This window comes from Centroberyx affinis, unplaced genomic scaffold (genome assembly GCF_046629955.1).
Source record: "Centroberyx affinis isolate AG114_WGS23_722 - 3 ecotype Tasmania unplaced genomic scaffold, CSIRO-AGI_Caff_v1 ptg000046l_1, whole genome shotgun sequence".
Taxonomy (NCBI): Eukaryota; Metazoa; Chordata; class Actinopteri; order Beryciformes; family Berycidae; genus Centroberyx; species Centroberyx affinis.
The window spans coordinates 337,933-360,145 of NW_027278759.1; the positions used below are offsets into that span (position 1 = coordinate 337,933).

A 22,213-nucleotide genomic window follows, 5' to 3' on the forward strand; every position below is an offset into this window, starting at 1 on the left:
GTTGTGACGCAGCTTGGAATTCCCAAAGTTCCCAAGTTCACTGGAAGAGCATTGTGCATTCTTCAAACCGTATTGAAGAAAAAAACAACGGGGGGATTGAGGTGTAAGCAAGCGAGGTAAATAAAAAAATAATCTTTGTTTTTAATTAGCTGGAGTCGAACAGGTGTTTCAAGCGTACTTACACCGGGGGGAGGGCGCGAGAACGCGGAAGAGTGGGAGTGTGGGAATATTGAGCTACCATCCTTTGTTTACCATCATGAGTGGACCTTGATTTTGGTTGCTACAACAACCACAGCTCTTTAATTTTGGTTTATAGAGGTGCATATAGACACTTAGCCCAAACAGTGGGGTCGATAAGTGAGTATAAATCTCTGTTTGCTCGTGTCTGGATGAATGGACTGCTTATGTCAGGGTTTGACCATTTTTGGTCATTTAACTGCCACACAGATTCAGTGGATGGCTCTGAATGAGTGGTTTGACTGGAGATAGCACTGAGGATGGATATTATCAAGAGAAATGTCTGCTTCTAACTGTGAAGCCTTTGGCTCAGTACGCTGCAGTAGGCTATATTATGGATGCCACCACACCGTTATATAACTTGTGGCAACAGCAATCTGGTCTTTATCCCGTGTATGCGGGGAATTGTCCCCAACTGTACAGCTTCATAGTTTCCACACAGACAACTGTTTACACATTCATCGTCAAATTATTGTCGAAAATAAGATGTTGTTCGTCATTTTGTGAAAGATTTGCATGCTCTTTTGGGCTATCAGGCTACTCATACCAGCGTTGTCTATACTATCACCCAAATTACAGTTAGGTTAATGTTGCATAGCTAGACAAGACTGTTAACTCCCACAAGGCATGTGCCAAGGCCTGTTGTTCACTGAAGGGACGTTATTTCTGTCGTCGTCTGCAGAATATTCAAGGCTGAATCTGTCCCGTGCTGCGCCTAGCTGAGCCTGCAGAGGGCGATGTCCGACAACAGCAACAGCACAGGCAGCAGTGGCTCCTCCACCAACAGCTGGACCCTCCTCTCCCCCGAGGTAAGACAGCCAGCCCAGGGCACCCAGCCTGAAGCCTTGTAAGCCTAGATCATTTCTGTCCAAATTATATATTTCCATTTTTCCATAAGCTTAAATTTATAGATTCTTTAACATTTGCAAGCAGCCAATAGTAACTAGCGCAAGGGTCAAAGTCACAGTTCCCGGACAAAAGATGTAAAGGGGATTTAATTTTGGAGCTGGTTGGTTTCCTGCCTCATATAATCCAGGTTTAATTTAAATCTGGTGAGTCATAACTGCAACCCTGCGCTAACCATGATGATTAAAGCATTTAAATGATGGTGAATATTTGCGGAGTACCACTTTTTATGACTTTCAAATAGATACTGCTGTTTCCAGTTTGGATGCAGAATGTGTGGCTTTATTTTATACATACTACTGTAGTCTCAAGGGTTTTCACCATGGTACAGTGTACACGAAAGTACAAAATATTAGGGACACTTACTATTTTCATGAAGTACACTGATGAGGTGAATCCAGGTAAAAGCCATCATCCCTTATTGATTTCCCATATTAAATCTATACCAATCACAAAGGAGGAGATGTAGATAAAGTTAGTGAAGGTTTTTTAAGCTTTTCAGACATGTTGAAATGTTGATTTCAATTGTCCGCAAGGGGCCGCAACTCAATATCAGGGAGATATTCCTAATATTTTGTACATTCAGTGTGTGCATGCATGTGTGCATGTATCTATTTGTCTATTTTCCTGTATCTATTTTCTGTTGGCTGTATGTGCAAGTGTGACGTAAATGTCAAGGGGAATGACACCAATAAGATTTGCTTTGAGCGTTAAGGTGACTGAAAGAGTGAACCTGATCTCCGCGGGTCTTTCTGCCCCACAGGAGGCTGCTGTTGAGAATGTGGGACCAGTGGACGACGGCACCGAGAGCCTGGGGGACGTCCCCAGTCTGTCTGAGGAAGTGGCAGGTACTGAGAAGCAAAGAGTATGGCAGCATTAAAAACCACTGTGTTTAGGGTTATTATCTTCAGTATCGTTATTCCTTTTTTCCTAGAGCAGCCACAGCTCCAACATCTGCTGAAAAGTGTATGATATGGATAAACTGTACACATGTACAATGATTGACGGCTCTGCTTTTAAAACTGTACTGTGGTTTCAAATTGTAGTTTTGATCAACTGTTTGACTTTGACATTTTGTGGATGTTATTGCAGGGGCCGCTGCTGAGATCAAGCCAAGTGAGATTCCAATAGAAACAATCCTGTCTGAGGAGGGCCATCAGGTCGGTCCATGATGAACTACACAATAATCCAGTCAAAGCTAAAATTAACCACACCTGCTGTTGTTGTTGTTGTGTGTTTCTGAAAGCCATGGTAATAAAGCACCATTAAACAATGTTATTATTGAAGGAAAAAGTCACCGTGAAACACTTTAATACTGTTAAAAACAGCTATTATGTACATAGTATTTCTGGGTCCATTTTGTTGTTTGGTGGTGTATTTTTTCTTATTCCAGCGCAGCTACAATGGAGTTTGACAGCAAAAAATTGTTTCCTTTTAATGTCCTTATTTCTAGGTGTGTCAGGAGACTTCTCCGGAGGCCAGCGAGGGTCCCGGCCCCTCCAGTCTGACCCGGTCAAGCCCACTTCCACCCAACCCCTTCGACCTCCCAGACCCCGACGCGGACAGTCAGCCTCCGGTTATCCACGACATTGTAACGAGCTCCCCCAGTGACAACGAGCACCTCGGCGCCACACCATTTGTCACCAACCTCGACTTGGGGGCTCCACTCGACATTCCTGTCCCTGAACTCCCTCTGGCTGAGCTTGAGCCTGAATCGAGCCCTGCTCCTCCCATCCCCGAGATCCCTGTCTCTGCAGAACCAGAACTTGATATGCCGGCTGATATAGGGCCTCTTCCTGAGAGCCCCGCTGTGGAGAGTCCTGTCCTCGCTGCTGAACCGGAGGTTAGCATTGCCACAGAGACCCTCACAGCCAGCGATCCTCCCTCTCATGTTGACGCCGATATCAGCCCCTCCCAGGAGAGTCCCGAACCTCCAAGCCCGGTCCCAGAGAGCCCAGCGCCAGAAAGCCCCATCCATGACAGTCCTCTGCCAGAGACTGTTGGTTCAGCCGAGGCAGTGGAGGAGCCATCTGTGGAGGAGGAGGAGACAGAGCTGCTCCCTGAGAAAGAGAATGAAGAAGGTATGGGATTATTCAACGGGAATATTTAGGACGATGCATACATGATATTTCAGGAAGTGGATCTACTATAGAGAGAGATCCTTCTTTTGGAGAGGAAGATTCAGAGGAGGCATTTTCTAATAGATAACCTGATAGTCCAGGTACACTGATTTGGGTCATTTTAAAGGAATAGTTCACCCAAAAATGAAAATTCTGTCATCATCTACTCACCTTCATGCCAAATGAAACACAGGTGAAATTAGTTAGTCCATATAACACACAGGGAGGTTGCCAGCACAACTTGGTAGCAGCCTTCTCCAAAACAACAGAAGTCAATGGGGACCTGTTCTTTAGAGTTCCAAAACAAAAACAGCCAAACAATCACACTGTGAATAGAAAGACCTATACACCATTATTTGTTGCAAATCAATCAGCTGTAGTTAATATTTGCACTAAATTATGGTGTAAATATAGGTCGTTTTGGAACTCTGAAGAACTGGTCCCCACTGACTTCAGTTGTTTTGGAGAAGGCTGCTATGGAGTTGTACTGGCAACCTCCCTGTGTGTTATATGGACAAACTTCACCTGTGTTTCAACTGGCATGAGGGTGAGTAGATGATGACAGAATTTTCATTTTTGAGTGAACTATTCCTTTAAATATCTTCTTCCTATTTTTCTTCAATTCAATTCAGTTCAATTCAATTGTATATTACTTAAAAAAAACTCCTTGAAGACTATAAAGTAACAATAATAAAGCCAACCCTCCTATCTAGCATATAAATGCTAGACAGGAGTGTTATAGACCAATACAACAGGCAAATACAATAGAGAAAAAAAGTTATAAATTATAACAATTCCTGAGGCTCGTCTGGCAAACGCCTGATCTTGGTCTTTCAGTCAGACTTGGGAATGGACAGCAGCTCCCTGCCTGAAGTGTTTTACTGACCCTTTTGTAATTAGCGTAGGTTGAGAGAATCAGAAAATGAGAGAATCCTCTTGTGGAAGAATTGGTTAACATGTTTCTTATCTGCAGCATGCTGGGGACTGGAATATGATTCATTTGTATGATGAGGAGCCATACACTCCGTTGAGAAAATGAGAAACCCCCATGCATGAAATTACTACTGTTGTAATTTAGAGAGAAAATGCCATCCATTTCTGTGAGCTGCGCTAACTTTTTGCCAAGCATTTTTTACATACTGTTTCATCATTTTACAAGAGTTGTTTTTTTTTCTGTTTCTGTATTCACTAAGGTTTTGGTATTTTGTGTTGGGCAGTCTGCCATTAGACGATTTGTTGACTATGCATATTGGAAACTTCTTTTGATCGATATGAAAAGGTCCAGTTCTGGCAGTTTTGTAGCAAAAGAACTCAAGATGATTTGTTTTGGTGGATGTAAGGCCACAGCTGGACACATTTGGCTTAAGTTTAGCCTTAGAATTATCATTCCTTTTCTACAAATGCATTATTACACTGGATTACACTTTGCTATCCTGCTATTTTTTTTTAAATTTTCAGGATTTGATTTTCTCTTCTCATATTTCTAGCTCCCTTAGAGCCATCCAGTAGTTTTGACTTTGGCGGCACAAGCAGCGATGATGATGGACTGAGGAGGAGGAATGTGTCGTCCTTTGAGGCACCAAGACCAAGAACATCAGATGAGGAAGATGAGGAAGAGGAAGTGGAGTTCAGGCTGGCAGAGAAGAAGGAGGAAAAACGTGGGTTCTCTTTGAACAAGTGCATTGTGGGTGCTCTGGTCCTACTGTGCTTAGGTTCCCTCTTCCTTTCAGGTGAGTTCTGCTCGCTACTAACCGAATCTTCCTCAAATTCTACTTCTGGTTTTCATGCTCACAGTAATGCAATACCTTTTTGTCTCGTTCAGTAAAATTAAAACTATGATGTCTCGGCCATCAAAGGCCTTCATCAGCCTATTATATCGGTTATTATTTATTATATTAGATGTTATTCCATATTTTTTAGATGTACATGTCAAAGATTTTCATAGAAATATATTTTGCCTGTGCCTGATATGCCTGATATGCCTACTGCATATCATCTTTTAGAAAACACTAAATCGGTGCACACTCACCTTAAAAGCTCAAAATCATTTGGCTGACAGCTGTAGGTTACTTTGTGGTAGAAATTATTGTCAAGCAATTATAACAATCTACTGTACATTTCCTTATTCTATAATGGTACTAGGGCTACAACTAATGATTATTTTCATTACCGATTAATCTATTGATTATTTTTTCAATTAATCGACTAATCATTTAGCCTGTAACATGACAAAAATAATGACAAATGCCCATCACAAGTTACCAGATCCCAAAGTGATTCTTAAAATTGTTTACTTGGTGATCAGCAGCCAAAAAAAACACAAAGTATTCATTTCATAATGATATGAAATGGAGAATAGCAAGCAAATCTTAGCATGAAGCTGTAACCAGCAAATGTTTGGTATTTTTACTTGATAAATTACTAAAATGATGAATTGATTATCAAAATTATAATCAATTAATTTTCTGTCATTCTACTAATCGATTAATCGACTAATCATTTCAGCACTAAATGGTAGATAGTTGTGAATTATATAAGCACCTTCGCAGTTCTCAGTTGTAGAAGTATGCTTGCAGGTTTGTTGACTGAGCTGTACTATGTCAACAGGTGTCTTCTCTGGCCTGGATAATGGTAGGTCCAGTGCTAAAGATTAGATAGCAACTTGAGCTTCTGCGCTGGCTGGCTAACTCTCAATAGCTTGGCCAAGCACTAATCTGGTCTGACTCTCCATGCACTGGCAGCAGAAAAAGGCCGGCATATAACATGCTTTCTGGTTCGTAGTATAATGCTCTTTATGATTGTTTGGCAGGACGTAGAGGACATTTAGGGTGCCCAAGTTGAGGATATAATAACCCGTAACAGGGAAATGGTTTGGCAAGCAGTATTATAGTTAACATATTTCTGGAATGAATATAAACTCTGTCTAGCCAAATAATTTCTCCATAGTGCACACATAGGAAGGCCAGAGCTCATAAAATAACAAGTGATGTATTTCACAACAAAAGCATCCTTTGCTGTTGTAAGAAGGCTTGGCAGGCGTGTGTGGTAATAAAAGTGTCTGTTGTAAGACATATATGAAAGATGTGCTGTTGTTTTCTTATCTGACAGATGACTTCGACTCCTCTGAACTGAGTGATGGAGAGCAAATCCAGGTCTGTCACAATCTCTGACATCATCTCTTCTTTCTTTCAGTGTTACATGCTGCACACTATATGCTGCACTACAGTAATATGTAAAGAAATGCTTTCCCCCTGAAAGTTTAAAGATTAAATGCCTAAAGATATGATTATTTAAAATGATAGAGCATTAGCATTTTTCTCTTATTCATTTGCCAATGATTTTGAATCCCTTGAACAGGACTGGCTTAGTGGTGATCCACAGGATATGAAAGAGCTATTGGATAAACTGACACAGGAAAACCAACAAATCTCTCAACTAGAAGCAGAACTACAGGTCAGTCTGCAAATCATACTGTTCCTAGGAATTGTTTCACCCTATCTTCATGGTTTTAATAGTCTCTACAATGACAAAGACAGCACATTTTCAGTAAACCGTGTTAGTTACTGTCTGATATGTGCTGCAATACCTGAATCTTACCTATCTGTAAAGCAATTTGTCCACTTTTTTCTTTTTTTCTTAGTCACAGAAAGAAGAACTAGACTCGGCACTGAAGGCAGCAGCAGCAAAGGGTGATGAAAAGGGTAAAGCAGACGTGGAAAAAGAAAATGCGAAAATGAAAGAGGAGTTGTCATCTCTGCCTGGCCTGAGGGAAGAGCTACAGACCCTGAGGGCGAGGGTGACTGAACTCACCCAGCTCACAGGTATGTGGCAATCTTGGAGTGAAAGGATTAATTTATTATCGACTAACGTCTGCGCCCCTCCATATTGCTTTCATTTAATATTGAAATGAAAATGTGAATATATGGGTACTGTGTTATACAAATCAGCGATTCCTCATAGCGATAACCTTCTGACTTTTCTTATATAATTTACTATCAAAGCCTTTACAAGGTTGATGTGATGCTTCCTCCGCAGCTAATCAGGATATGCCCACGTCTACTTCGACCTCTGCCCCTCGCCCCGGTGGCAAACATGGGGAGAGCAGCCAGAACTCAGCTGGGCGAGCGGAGAGGAAGGACACCAAAGAGGGAGGCAAGCTGAAGGAAGAACTCCAGAGGCAGAAGGTTCTTTTGGAGGAGAGCAGGAAGAGGCTGGAAGGGATGAAGAGAGACGGAGGCAGCAGGAAGGGTGTTAGGGATAGCCTGCAGGAGATCCAGAAGAGGCTTTCTGAGCAGGTTGAGAGGATGGGGAAGAAGAAGCCGCGGGAGTCCAAGTGGACCGGGAACAGAGGCAAAGATAACGGACGGGACCACTGGAAGAAAGAGGAGAAGAAAGAGTGGAGAGGCGAGAAAGACTGGAAGCACAGCAAAGATGGAGAATGGAGGGACAAAGAGGAGAGGAGAGAGAAGGACTGGAAGTCACACAAGCAGAACTCTCACAAAGAGGCGTGGAGGAAACACCAGGACGAGTGGGAGAGGAAGAAGGACGAGCGCAGGATGGACAGAGAGGAAAGGAGGAAGGAGAAACCATGGCACAGCCGGCCTACCAAGAACTCCCACAGCCACAACCACCACCATCAGCACCAGCACCACCACCACCAGCCCCACCAGGACAACCACAACGACTTCTGGAGACATCAGGAGGAGAAGCTTAGACGCAACGTCCGCCCCAAGGTGGGCTGCGGCAGTGTGGAGGACTGTGCTGGCAAGGAGGGGCTCTACCCAGTGGAGCTATCCGAATTTGAGGAGCTGCTGGAGGGCTACCTGAGCAAGCTTGAAGGATCCGCGTCTGGGAGCAAGGACGAGATCAGGAAGCTGACTGCGGGGTTCTTTGAAGACGGCGTATTTGTCCACAACAGGGTTCTCTTCAGCGACTTTGCCGAGGACGTGGCGGACATCCTGGAGGACATGGCGGACGTTTTGGAGGACGAGGGGCAGGAGGACGACGATGCCCTGGAGGAGGAGATGGAGGAGTTTGAGCGAGAAGCCCTGTGGAAGTTTGCCGCCACCGCCTAAGCAGAGACAAAGAGGGGAAAGGAGCAAAATTAAACCCCCAAGATACAGCACAAGTGGTGGTTTCATAGGACATTTCTTGCCTACCCTCTCCTCTAAAGAGCTGTAATTGTAGTAGAAAACGCTTCTGGTACAGAGTGGTTGTGCCTCTCGTAAACGTGTCCCTCCAAGTCTTTAATTATAAGCTAGAGTTGTACTCGTCATTTGGGACTTAGTTGTTGTTACCTACCTCTGTCAGGTCATGTCTCCCAATGCAAAGTCCTACAGTAACGTGTTGTGTGGATTTGCCTCTGCTATATAGTATAGTATTTTCTCAGCACCTATTGCATGTTGCAGTTCATAATGTAAATTCAAATCACAAAGAGAGAAAAAAACGGTAAAATGGAGTAAACAAGACCCCACTCAAATAGTATTTGCAAATAATTATGTTTTAACCCTCTTGGAGTACCGTAGTATAGTGCAGTGGATTTTACTGCATCATTCACATTGTATCAGTTAGGTTGCCAAATACAGATATTGCATATTTAATTGACTTTTAAATACTTTAATAACAACCCTCTGCTCCTCCAAGCAGGTTAAAACAAATGCTAAGATTATTTGCAGATACCGTTTGCCCCAGGTGTGGTGTCCAAATCCAGGAGGATCTGATCCCAGATCTGTCAGTGATAAGACTCAGATCAGGTTAAACCAGTTCTGTGTCAGTAGCTCTTTATTAGATTAGGGCAAACACACTGAGTGCTGTTTGAGAGCCCTCAGCGTTTGGTTTCTAGTTTTGACTAGCGTTTGAACCTTATGACTCCAACTGTCAGTTGACAGAAGATGTGCGGAACAACCAGGAACTAGTTTGACACGTTCAGGTCGATGCTGCTCAAAAAAGCAATAGGACAAACTGATAGCCATAGTTGAATTGATGACTGCTAAACCACTTTGGCACTTTGTCGCACACATTTACATTTACCCAGCAGAATTATTTCTCACTTCTCACTACAAGTTTGTTTTTCTAGACGACTAGTTCTTGGTAATATTGTTTTGTAATGTAGCCATGGGGACCTCCAACACGTGATATACATTACTGGGAATCCCAGAGCTTTCAGAGCATTACGTAGAGAGTTTAGTGAGCTACAGCAATCTCTCTCTTGAATCAAATAGTGCTTCATTTAATGGATTTTCTGTAAACACCGAAATGAAATTGACTACCAAACCATATTGTTTTTCATTGTCCTCTCACTGTGTAAGCAGGTTGATTCCATAAGCTACTAAACGCTCTGGGTAACCCGGCCCATCATAGTGTTATATAGATTGACATGCAAGTTATTCATAATTTGGTTCTAGAGAGATAGATAATTAATCCCAGGGGGAAATTGGGGAAGCTGCTGCATTTTTTTTTTCAGGTTTCCGAGTTGAATGAGCCAGGCTAAAGACAAAAGAAGAAGAAAAGAAAAGAAAAGCACAAAGTCTATAACGGTAACAGTACTCCATAGAGGCAGAATTATATATTTCAGAATTCTGTGTTTTTTGCTTTCAGTCTTCATCATTAGTTCTCTTCATATTTGAACATGAAGCTTTTCCCCCTTTAGGTGGATGTGAAGTTGAAAGCATCAGATTTTGATTGTTGGTTGATATATTTCAGTGATTGAAAAAAAGACTGATTTGAAGCATTTAAAGTTTTTTTTTGTCCTGTTACTGCACTGCAACTTTTTTTTCTTTATTTTTAATAAGAAGAACCGCAAACTGTGTACATGTCCCAGACCACATACATTGAATGTGAAAATGTTGAAGTTATTAGTTATTTTGGTTTTCAAAAGCTTTTTTGCCAGCTACTGCTTATGTGCCTTTGTTATTAGAATATGTTAAATTGGACAAAACGTGTTTGAAAAGTTGAATTGATTTGCTTCTGCAAGCTTAAAACACATTAGTTTACACTACTTGCGATTTTACTGCTATTTTTAGGGCAGAGAATGAATGTAAGAGGGTTTACAGATAAAGTGTTGAACTGATTTTTGTTAAACTTTGTCCTCTCTGCTGTATGTACAGAAGAACAACTGTGGGTTTATATTTAGGCCAAAGGGATTGGAAACAAACTTAATCTCAACATATGAATCCTGTCATGAAACACATTCACGAGAGTTAAATCAATATTTTAGAAGTTTTTTTTTTCCTGGGACAACAGAAGGGCTCTGTGCTTACTGATCATTTAGGAACTGTCTCAGATGTGCATGTAATTGATCCTTGGACAAATGTATTGATAAATTTGGAGTATTTCTTATTTTTCCCATCATCAGTCATGTCCTCTCTTAGCAAGTCAGTGTTAAGTTCAATAAAGTTTTCACCATTAAAGATGTGAACATTGCTATCTTTATCAAAAAGTCAAAATGAGTGATTCATGCAATGGGATGTCAGGTTTTCTACTGCTGATGTTTATTCTGGTCTGATTCCATTTAGAAAAACAAATGACAAAAAAACAATTTTACACAAATCATTTATAATCTATCAAATCTGAAGTATCAGAAGTGGTTTTTGTGCTAAACAATTTCCAGCGATACCCAGCCTTACTCACCATGTATGACTTGTAGAGTATGACTCCTCCCTCCTCTCTGGAGGGAAGTAGAAGTGTTGGCATGACAGGCATCCATTGTCACAGCCGTGATGCCAAACTAAAATGTTTAAGTAGTGATGAAATAGTCTGAGCAGGAGCTGACACATTCACAGATATGAACCCACACACAGCACTTTCCTGGCAAGTGAACTAACCAGTGTGGCAGTCGGGCCTGACCAGATATGCTGATGAGCGGGAATGTCAGTAATGACTGGCACCAGTCTGACACTTTGAAGCCACACAGAGAGCCTGTCATTCTTTAAATTCTACAGACAAGTCGCCACAGAAGGACATAGCCCAAACATTTCAGTATACTTACATGGTGGCAGAGACATTTTTCTTAACTCTATTCAACCTTTATTTTGCCTGGTAGGTCCCCTTGAGATGTAGGATGTCTTTTACAAGGGACAACTGGTCAAGGCAGGTTAAAGGGTATGATTATTTGGTATTATTTATTATTATTTATTGAAATTACTACCATGTGCCAATGTCTCATGACATTAAGTTGCAGACAGGTCAGTAGTTAAAAAAAAATCTACGTAACAGACAATCTCAGGAAAAGGGAGAAAAACAAGAACAGGGAGAGAAATGAGAGAGAGGAGGCAGAATCCTGAAACAACTCAATTAAAGCATTAGCAACTTCCAATAGCTTCATCTTCCATAGACCTTAAACTGCTTTAAACTCACTAAGAGTTATCAGTTCTTCCACACACACACTGCCCATCATATTTGTACTGCACTTTTCATTCACAGTGAATCTCACAGTGCTACAGTAATAATCACAATAATCACAGAGATTTGCATTTTTACGCACATAATTTCACAGAATTATACACGAGGCAGTATTTTTTTTTCTTTCGAATGGCTTATTATTTGAGACATGTTGTGTATAAACTAATTACTGCTTAGTCATGCTTGATTCAGTCACTTGATTAGAGTGGCCTGACCAAGATGCTATCTGTAAATCCCTTGCTCTGCAAACAAAGTAACTGAAATGGGTTTTGTCCTGTCATCAATACAAAGTTGCTCTTTGTAGGACAAAATGGCAGTGTGTGTGTCTGCGTGTGTGTGTGTGTGTGTGTGTGTGTGTGTGTGTGTATGGGGCATATGTGTACCTGTATGTGATGTGTATCCCCAGAGTGGTGGAAATCAGGCTGAGATAAGCATACTCTGCTGGATGGGGGAGAAGAGGGTAGTCTGAGTGTTTTCCGCTGATGTCTGCATCCATGAATGGAGATGGAGGGAATATAATGAGAGGTGAGCTGCAGAGTGGAGGGACAAGGCTCTTGGTACCTGCTGCAACAGCACCAAACACAACAGGTGAGACGCCGGCCTCCACGCTCCGTTATTATACACTGCACATTCTACGATTCACTTCTAATCGTTTGTGCGGAAGATGCATGTTGCTGTCTTTAGCTGTTCATTTCTCTCCTCGTTTAGTTTCCAGGTAAAATCTCCACACTCAACACAAGCCACAATGGAAGATGCCATCAACACCCTTGTCTCTCAGTTCAAAACGTACGCTGGTAAGGATGGATCCTCCAGCACCCTGAGCAAAGAGGAATTCCACAGTCTGGTGATCTCTCAGCTGCCTAACTTTGTCAAGGTAAATCCCACAACTTGATTTTATCCTCTTCTACAGCTGATTTCTATCATTTTCACTTATCACTTGTCTTGAGCATCTTCAGATATCTTATTACAGTGGTTTACATAAGATATGACTGCAGTGTGATTCAGACATAATCCTTACGGTGGATTCACACTCTATATGGTTACTGTGGGGCCTTTATTGTATGTGGCAGTTCTACCAGCACTGTTATCCATCTTTATCCATCTAAATTCAGCTTTTCAAGAACTTAATTAAGTGTGAACTGTGTTCTATGGGGCTGTAAACCAATATGTATCTCAGTTGTATTTAGTACTATACTCAGCCATTAGATGGCAGGGCAGTCCAGTCTTGCAAAGTAGTGTGTGTTGGACACCAGGTTGGGCTTGTACATATCAAGGCCTCCTCTCTGTGATTGCCCGCAGAACACCAGCGACCCCGCAGCGATCGACCAGCTCATGGGCTCACTGGATGAAAACAACGACGGGGAACTGACTTTCCTTGAGTTCTGGCAGCTGATTGGAAAACTGGCGGGCAAGCAGGGGGGATTCAGTCAGTAGAGCTCTGCCTCCGCTGTCAGTTGTGGCTTTTTGCAGATTGTGCAATACCATCCCACTGAATTAAGCTGTCCAACTGTAACCTCGCGGGCATTTTATTTCTTTTATCTGTCAGTGCCACATGTGTAACTCTTTAGTTAACCATTTGTTGAATGCAGCGAACTTGGAATTAAAGGCTCCATTGTCTTGAACCCTTTGTGTCCTGTCGTTCATTGACTACATTATATGACATCCAGCTACCCACATTTGAGCGGGAGCATATTATAGCTGTGGTTTACTGGCACAATTAACTTGTAATCCTATATGCATTACTGCTCCCACAGCTACACCATCCAGACCATATCTTGTTCCATAGGGCTTCATAATGCCTATACAAAGCTGTCTGTCCAGGCGTTAAGCTGCAGTAATGTAAAGGTATAGCCTGGTCCTCACTGTCTGTCAGTGAGGCCTGAGGAGTATATGTAATGGGGATACAAACACATCCCATTGTATTTGAGAGAACTTATTCTTTTTGCAGGGGTTGACACTTTGTAGTTTAATTACATTGTGCTCGTTCAGTTGGTAAGTAAGGTGCCACTGTGGGTGTGACCACGGACAAATGAGTCAACGGCAACAAAGTGAGACACAAACTGACAGAGCATGGTACTACCTAGTATAGTCAAGGGTCTAGGTGTGTGTGACTGTGCACACACACACTCAAGTCCCTTATGCTGCTGATCCCAAGAGCCTTCCCAGGTAATCTGAATGTGGAGGCTTTTTATTTCACTTATCCACCAAGCACCACTAGTGATATTTGATCTTTGGAGGAATTTCAAACTTGTGTGAAGAGTTGAACGTCCACTCTAAAGTCCGACAAAGCTCATTCACCACCTACGCACCACTTTTGACTCACACACACTGGCTTCAGTGCTAATTTTTTCATTGCACTAAAGTTTTTTCACTCTCACTCAGTCAAAAGCGTCATTGTCAAAGGACTGACAGTAGGTCACAGCCAAACTTCACTTTTAACTGTTCTGAAGTTGAAAATGATTACTTTGTTCATGTTTTACTTGGTGTAAAATGGAAGAGTATTTAGAATTTTTGTGGCATCTGAATGTTGTGAAGACTACATTTTCCATTTCAGAGTTCCACCCTTAAAGAATTCATCTGTGTATTCCAATAATTGAAATAGTTTAAAAACTGGTGGAGCCTTGAGCAGATAAAGTAATCCCTCCCGCCCTGTCCCCTCTTCCCTGCAGATGAATCTGCTCCAAGCCACAAGCCTCGATAGTTGGCGTGAAACTGTACAAATCACACATGACGTGAACCACTTGGACCATAAGCCAAAGCTAATTGCAACAAAAAACAAGTATAAAGTATCTGATACAGTTTTACTCCCTTTCCTAAAAGTTATGGCTGTGCTCTTCCACACTCCCAATTCTCCCTCTCACTCTTCCAGGTACACGCCCTTTGACTTGTCAGGGGGAAAAGTTTTAAGAAAAAAAAAAAACGAAATCACGGAAGAGATTCTGCAGTCCTACTAGTTTGGCAAGTTCTCTGGTCTCAAAGCAGCGTAGAAAGGCGGAGAAGAGGGCAGAAACTCAAATTTGGGCACATTTGTACACTTCCCTTGTCCTGTAGACGGTATACGGTGAGTTATATGCGTATTTCTGGTTTCTTATGAGTTTCTCCTCCGTATAAACTATATTATTGCTATTCGTTTATGCCACGTTTCGATATACTCTTGCAAGAGCCATCTCATGAAACTTAGCTACGGTCTGACTGCAGGACGGTTTCAGTGACTCCAGCCCTCAGAAGTTTTTAGGCTCATGTTGCACTTTCAGAAAGCGTATAGGCGTATTTGCGACTAATTGGCAACTATTATAGACCTAAAGGTTGTCTGTTTACCATTATTTAATTGTCATATGCTTCCCCTCGGAAAGATATCTGATATTTTGCTGTAGATCAGCTGTCAAGTTGCTGATTAATTACAAATAGCCCATCAAAAATTGAAGTGACCGTGCACAGTATTGGACCTGAATGCGGTCTATCCGGTGGGCATCAGGGCCGCGCGTAAAGGCGCAACTTTGCGCAAAATCACAATTTGTGCATAATAGTCTCTTAATAAGTAGGCCCATACGACTGACAACTTGGCTTGCAGAGAACTGTGTGGAACTTGTGGAACTGTGTCACTCATACTATTTAGCCAATAGTATGAATTTTTCAACCAACTTTTGAAATTGTTTCCCGTATTAATGATGAATACTGGCGAAGCTCGCGTTTGTTGATAGGGTGGCGCGCGCTTCTCAACATTAAATCGTCTGTATTTTCAAACCTAGCTGATGTATTGGATGAAAGACAGACACTGTAAGCCTGGTCACTGCAGTTTACAGCCACAACCGAACTTGTTCCTCTGTTAATATTTCATGCCACACGAGCGGTAGTATTGTCATTACTCTGCGCACATACCGTATCACATTCGCCCATTTGGAAACGCAACACTCAATCTCCTTTGGGCTCTGAAGGGAAACGGGAAACCTCTGGTTGTATATATTTAATTATTTGCGTGGTTGTTTTTTTAGCCTTTTAAGACAAATAACGGGGATTGGTTTGTTCTTGTCGTAACCCTGAGAGGGACAAGATGAAGCTGTGACGTGAGTCGAGTAATGCAAGTCTTGAATTCATTTGTCCAAATTAGGGCTCCGGCACGTGTTGGGAATAATGTCCAGCAGGCAATCACTAGACAGGTCACTAAGTAAATAATGAATGTGTGAATGGACAGAAATGTCAATCCAAGAATAGACGAAATGACCTCGCCATTGCTGGGTATTTTTGGATAGGACTCAAGCCTGAGTGTGTCCGGGCTGCAGAGGGTGTGTCACCCTGCAGGAAGAAGTCCACTATGTTTTACCATGTGTATAATACAGGGGAACTGACACAAAATATGAGCTGTAGGGAAGGAACATTTTCATTTGTGGTAATGTGATATAATGACAGCACATACATAATATGAGCCCACATGTATTACATTATCACTGTTGCTTAATTAACGTTGTATTGCCAATGAGGAGTGTAAAAGCCTTACAGTGTATACATGCAAACTTGTGGTTCCATTTGAGTACGGTCCATCTGGTAATGGGTCAGAAAAGAACCACGGTTAGAGATTTTGCACTGGTTGTGGTGGATAGGAAGTCTAAAATGTGACAGGGAGCCAGTGAAATTTTAGATTTTAATAGGCCTGCACTCCTGTGTCAGATCTCTCCCTCGTGGCATAATTAGGCTAACAGGCATGTTCCCTAATTGGCCATTGCCTGTGGTGATTGCAGTGGGGAAAAAGGGCTGATCAGAGGGTGCTTGAGTGTGACATGTATTTCTGCAGCTGATGAGACATTAATTTGCTGTCTGCGAATGGCCACTCAGATTCCTGTCATGTACTGACTGACATGAGCAAGACCGTATATCCTGTTGAAACGAGGAGGCGGTGTGTTTTCTCACTGGAATTAGCTGTTGTTTGCTCTGCCGCATTTGAATACTGAAGCTGACAGACGAGTGTGGTTGCCTTACACACTGAACGTATCCTCTCACTGCTTTGGGGCAAACTAGCCGGAGTTGGCCTGTAAATTCCTGTCCAAGTGATCTTCACAGACAGCAATGAATGGAATTCCTGCAAGGATGTGTCACCCACGGGCATGTATCACATTTTGTGCACAGTCTGTAGGATATCTTACATCTAGATCTGTCGTGTCTAATGGGAACCATATCGTATCTAGTTAGACTCAGAAATATACTTGCATGTTTCTAATTATTATATAAGAGCAAGCTGCTCCGTAAACACGTATAATGCAATACTGAGAATCCATATACAGTTTCATTGTCACATGTACGTCAGGATACGACAGTGTGAAGGCAGGGGGTTGAGAGGAAGATAGGGGACGTCAAAGAGGGCAGCAGAGTGAAAAACAGGGGGAGAGAGTGGCAGACAGAGGAAGAGAGAGTGGCACTGAAAGAGGGAGATAGATTCATCTAGCGAGAGAGTGAGAAAGAAAGAATGAAAGAGAGGGAGAGATAAAGAAAGGAGAGAGAGGAGCAGACAGTGGGTAGGTAATCCCTTAGGTAATCTGAAGCCCAGTCCCCTTGGTAGCGTCAGTAGATCAGATGACCTATCAAAGATCAGAACTTCCATTGTGCATCACAGCTTGTCTCTCAATCAGACTCCCTCTCACCCTCTTAACTTATCTCACGTCACTGTCCATCCCTTGCTGCGGCTCTAGACTCAACACCTGAAACGACAGGCCTCACAGGGAGGGACTGGAGGACATCCTCTGTTTCATTTTCCACTGCGCTTGCCTATCAGTTGTATGCTTTTTGAATTAGACTATTCTGCTACTTTTTTCCTTCACGGCAGCTGTGAGTTTAGCAATAATGTCTGCCAGGCTCTGTTGTTTGTGACTCACTGAAACTCATGTATTATCCATCTCTCTCTCTCTCCCCCTTTCTCTCTCCCTCTATCTATCTATCACAAACAAATGCTCACATACACACCTTACTCTTCTCTCTCACTCCTCCTCCCCCTCCTCTGTCTTGACCTCTCCCCTTCCCCAGAGAGAGGAGTCATGGAGGCTGCCATTCAGACCGTGGTGAAGGTCTTCCTGAAGTCGGCCAAGGGAAAGGAAAGTCTAGGAGGGAAAGAGTTCCAGAGCCTTGTCAAGAGCCAGCTCAGCAACATTATGACGGTTCGGAAATCTTCAATGAACCTCTCTGAAATATTACCAACGCTCATATTATATAACCACCTCGCAGAGAGAACATAATAGCCTTGTATGTGCACCACTAGCCAACGAGTGTTGTGACCAAATGCTAGTGTAATATACATGAATAGGGAATGTGATCTGATATGATAGAATGACATTCATCAGTATTATAATTTAAATAGACCCACTGATAGAGGTTCAGTTACTAATCTTTCATGGTGATTTCACCGGTGAGAGTCCAGGTAGAGTTACGGTGCAGTCATCATGGTGCTTGATTGTCCCACGGTTCTGTGTGTCTACCCAGGATGCAGACAGCTCAGACGCAGTGAAGGAGATGCGTCAGGGCCTGGACGCCAACCAGGACGGCAAGGTTGGCTTCGAGGAGTACATGAAGTTGGTCGGTTACTTGGCAACCTCGCTCAGCCAACAGCGCAGCCTCGCCAAAGACGAGCCCGCTCAAAACGCTGCGGCCGAACAGGTGGCAGAGAGCGTCCCGGCCCCGGAGAAAGAGGAGGCGAAGCCAGAGGCAAAACCAGAGGCGAAGCCAGGGGTGCAGGCAGAGGCAAAACCAGAGGCGAGCCCAGAAGTAAAGGTAGAAGCAAAGGCAGAAGCAAAGGCAGAGGAGGAGACGCAGCCTGAGGCGGCCAAGGAGGAGGAGAAGCCAGCAGCGCCAGCAGCAGCGGCAGCAGCAGCACCAGCAGTGGCAGTGGCGGCAGCAGAGGAAGTGAAAGAGGAGGAGAAGGTGGAGGAAGCAGTGAAGGTGGAGGAGGTGAAGGAGCAGCCAGCTGCGGCTGCAGAGGAAGAGGGGGAGAAGAAGACAGAGGAGGCGACCTCATAGGGGACAATGCATTCCTTCACCCACACCACACTACAGGCTTACATTCGACACTACACACAACACAGCATAAACAGTGCCAAAGTCGGTAAAACACTACAAATGTATTTTTTTCAAATACACACAATTTGGAAATAGAATACACTCAACGCCAAACACTACAAACCCAGTTCCAAAGAAAACAAATTCTTTATATTTGACAAAAAATACATGATATATATGACTCTAGAATTATTGCATTGTATCAGTACTTACCACTATGTTAATATGTATGTACATCCCACTATATAGCACACTTACCTCATTACGATGATATACTATGATAGCATGCAGACATTCACTATCAATGTGCATGCCATATCCCTGTGAAACTTCACTGCAAAGTATGACACTATGTCCCTGCAGCGGCACACTGACACACATGTGACCGCTGTGTCACTGTACAGTATGTAACACACCACTGCAGCAAGGCCCCTTAGTTTGAATCCCTTCCACTCTCTCATTTTTTCCCTATGTGGGTCTGTCTCTCCACGCCTCAGATGGCTTTTCACAGTTGTGTCATGCAACCCCACACTAGTTACTGTACATTCCACTGTATGCACGTAGGTCAGAGCTCACCAGATCGCTGTTCAAACATTAATTAGCATGGCATTATTCACCTAGCTAAGCACTAATGGCGTGGTTGCATGAAAATCTGTCTGTCAATAATACTATCTCCAATTTACACCCTCTCACCTTCCCACTCTTCTCACCTCACATTGCTGTGGAGCTGATTTGGCGTGACAATAAACAAATTGTTTTGCTGAAGCATTGAGTTACTTCAGCTCATTTTAATAGTCTACTTTATGCCCTCTCTCTCTCTCTCTCTCTCTCTCTCTCTCTCTTTCTCTCTCTCTGTAGTTCCCAGGAAGGGTCAGATCATCTGGAATCTATATGCTCTTCAGTCTTAGTCAGCCATGGATTAGGAGATGCAAGATCAGGTGTGGGATGTCCTAATAATGGCCCTTGGCTAAATAATTAAATGCCTGGGATGGAATCCACACCAGAGGACCCTTATGGTCACCAGGGAGCCCTAAATAGTCCCATGGGAGTGGGCTGGTGACCGGGGAAGCAGGCCAGGGAAGTTCTCCATGCAACCCAATCCACCTGGATTAGAATTGGTAGGAAAGAGCAAGAAAACAAACACCAAGATGTCAAGAAACTCATAGCAGATGTCACTTGGTGAACACTTGTATCTCAGTGCTTTACATTTTTATTATTGGCGGCCCCAGTGGGATCCATCCTCATCTTCCAAACTGTGGCATTGTAATAGTCATGCTCTACCGATTGAACTATACAGGAGCTGGACAAGACGGTATCTGCAGTGACCCATAGTAGCGCTGGATAGGTGGAGTGACACAAAAAGTTCTCAGCAGAAATTTGAGCCTTGTTTTGGTGGCTCTTAAAGTTGATTTTTGTTGCTTGTCGTTTTCCTCTGGTTCTAGCACCAGTTGGTCAGGCTTGCGTGTTTGTTTGTCAGTCACGCCCAGTTGGGAGACCCTGTTTGACCTGCAACTGGATCCCTGAGTCCCAGGCGTTAGGAAACTACTGGATTAGACATTTGATGGGGAACACACCCTAGGACAGAAACAATTACATGAAAGTAATCCTGGGCTCCAGTGATCCTGCCCGTAAGACAAGGTGGCAGTGTCACAGGGAGCGTTTTGTTGTCAGAGGTTGAGGTCTTAAAAAAGTAAAATAGAATTCTGAGCCATCAGATATGAATCTATATGGTGTGATATTTAACAGCATGCTATTGCATAAGATATTGCATGCAATCAGTAACTGATCTGACAAATATTACCAGTGTATTACCATTATAGCGGTTGTTGAAGCGTGACATTGCCTTGACTTTGGGCTAGCGTTTTATATTTACCTTTTAACATAACTTTTCTATAATTGGACCACTATGGAGATTACTTGAAGTTTCAAGGAAACATAGTTATTTGTCACATTATATGCAAACAATTTGTTAATTAGAATTTAATGATTTGTAAATTGTCTTACCATCAATAATGCAGCCATGAGAAAAAGGCTCATGTTGCACGCCTGCTACGTAGTACCTGGCCTGCTACACAGTGCTAAGGCACATTTTGGGCACACTACCAAACATGCACCTTATGCATTGTAACAGCACCTGGCACTTCAAACTCCTCAGTGGCAAATGGGCAAGACAAATAAACCTGAGTCATGTGGTCTCCTTGCCTCACTGCGACACTCCCATTGTAAATACTCTCTCATCTACACTCCACTCAGCTTTCAGCATACAGTATACTCACAATACACTGCATGATCTGTTGTTACTAACACACAATAGAGCCTCATTGGACTTTTTTTTAATCATTTAGAGTATATCATGATTCCACTTTATTTCTTTTATTAACACCTATATTCTATTTTATAGCAAAATACTTTTCTTATCATGGTACTTCCTGTGAAAAACATATCACTCTCTTGCACCATCTACAGCCGGCCTCCTGCTCAGTATGTACATAGGCCTCAGGCACTTGCATCTTGTATATACACTGACAAGCTGCATACCTTATTAGTTTTTCCCATAGGCTAGGCATGCTTAAACACATTGCACAATCCATAACTTTTCTTCACGTTAGGCTTACACATCTGTAATGGAAACTATGGGAAACTATGTGGAAATCACCGCATAGTTTCCTAGTTCTCAGCCAAATAACATAACAAAATTATGGTAGATAGAAGCTGAACCAATCAAAATTGACCTTATTGACCTGCTTTAAAATTACTTGACTTGCACCACCAAGTGATTCCTGGATATTAGACGAAACAGATCTGGGTCAGACAGTATTTGCAAATAATTTTACCACAGGTAATCCTTTCTTTTAACCTACTTGGAATTGCAGATGGGCAGAGTGTCAGATAAGTTGTCAGTCGCATAAAAGTGAATTAAGTTAGAGTCTGAACTTTCTGGCACATATTTTACTGTCCAATGTTGCAAACCCCACCCATCTTGTACTGCAAGCAGGTTAAAAAAATGCTGGTACTAAACATAGCAGATTTGCAACAGGGAGTGTTTGCAGCCAGCGTATCTTTGCCACACAATAGTCTGATTCATTTTTAGACATTAGATAAAGATAAAAGCCTGCGTTTAGAACGCTCCCAATGGATATATAAGTGTATACATGTGTGTGCATCCTGGTGAAGGCTCAATGGGTTGAAATGTCACTGTGATTGATTAAATATATCTATGGGAGCATTTCTAATACAGTGTGCAGGCTTTTATATTTATCTATGGGTTGATTCACTCTGGTTATCGCCTGCCATGCACTATAGGATCTGTGTGTGTTTAGCGATTTTACTCATTTCAACCCACTGTCATGTTTCACCCTCATCTTTAACGCTGTATCATTTTTGCTTAATCTATGTAACAAGTGTAATGGCTAATATTAAATAAAACTGTGACGATAACATCAGACTTTGTGGCCTACTATATGTGCAGAGGCTTGGTTCCTTGCAGAGGTCAAGCTTTCATGCTGTGTGTG

At 42.6% G+C, this 22,213-nt stretch overlaps 3 protein-coding genes across 3 annotated transcripts; all 3 read left to right on the forward strand.

Moving 5' to 3' along the window:
• The first annotated feature begins 7 nt into the window (after positions 1–7).
• On the forward strand, positions 8–10,661 carry pbxip1a (pre-B-cell leukemia homeobox interacting protein 1a). Its single transcript, XM_071517899.1, has 11 exons — positions 8–116; positions 920–1,046; positions 1,907–1,991; positions 2,236–2,303; positions 2,597–3,224; positions 4,760–4,993; positions 5,871–5,894; positions 6,372–6,415; positions 6,621–6,716; positions 6,904–7,084; positions 7,299–10,661. Exons 2-11 carry the CDS (start codon positions 975–977, stop codon positions 8,336–8,338), a joined length of 2,472 nt encoding a protein of 823 aa, XP_071374000.1. The 5' UTR covers positions 8–116; positions 920–974; the 3' UTR covers positions 8,339–10,661.
• Positions 10,662–12,095: 1,434 nt separating this feature from the next.
• s100a11 (S100 calcium binding protein A11) lies at positions 12,096–13,285 on the forward strand. Its single transcript, XM_071518341.1, has 3 exons — positions 12,096–12,251; positions 12,372–12,537; positions 12,963–13,285. The coding sequence occupies exons 2-3, from the start codon at positions 12,409–12,411 to the stop codon at positions 13,095–13,097; spliced, it is 264 nt and encodes an 87-aa protein (XP_071374442.1). The 5' UTR covers positions 12,096–12,251; positions 12,372–12,408; the 3' UTR covers positions 13,098–13,285.
• Positions 13,286–14,594: 1,309 nt separating this feature from the next.
• s100u (S100 calcium binding protein U) lies at positions 14,595–22,137 on the forward strand. The gene is made up of 3 exons (XM_071518249.1): positions 14,595–14,724; positions 17,676–17,806; positions 18,129–22,137. The coding sequence occupies exons 2-3, from the start codon at positions 17,687–17,689 to the stop codon at positions 18,660–18,662; spliced, it is 654 nt and encodes a 217-aa protein (XP_071374350.1). The 5' UTR covers positions 14,595–14,724; positions 17,676–17,686; the 3' UTR covers positions 18,663–22,137.
• Positions 22,138–22,213: the final 76 nt, after the last annotated feature.

Excerpts from the sequence above, each read along its gene's own strand:
- s100u (XM_071518249.1), top strand. The coding sequence starts at position 17,687 with ATGGAGGCTGCCATTCAGACCGTGGTGAAGGTCTTCCTGAAGTCGGCC. Across the intron at positions 17,807-18,128 it reads AGCTCAGCAACATTATGACG|GATGCAGACAGCTCAGACGC; the intron begins GTTCGGAAATCT and ends GTGTCTACCCAG.
- pbxip1a (XM_071517899.1), top strand. The coding sequence starts at position 975 with ATGTCCGACAACAGCAACAGCACAGGCAGCAGTGGCTCCTCCACCAAC. Across the intron at positions 3,225-4,759 it reads TGAGAAAGAGAATGAAGAAG|AGCCATCCAGTAGTTTTGAC; the intron begins GTATGGGATTAT and ends TAGCTCCCTTAG. Across the intron at positions 4,994-5,870 it reads AGGTTCCCTCTTCCTTTCAG|GTGTCTTCTCTGGCCTGGAT; the intron begins GTGAGTTCTGCT and ends CTATGTCAACAG.
- s100a11 (XM_071518341.1), top strand. The coding sequence starts at position 12,409 with ATGGAAGATGCCATCAACACCCTTGTCTCTCAGTTCAAAACGTACGCT. Across the intron at positions 12,538-12,962 it reads AGCTGCCTAACTTTGTCAAG|AACACCAGCGACCCCGCAGC; the intron begins GTAAATCCCACA and ends GATTGCCCGCAG.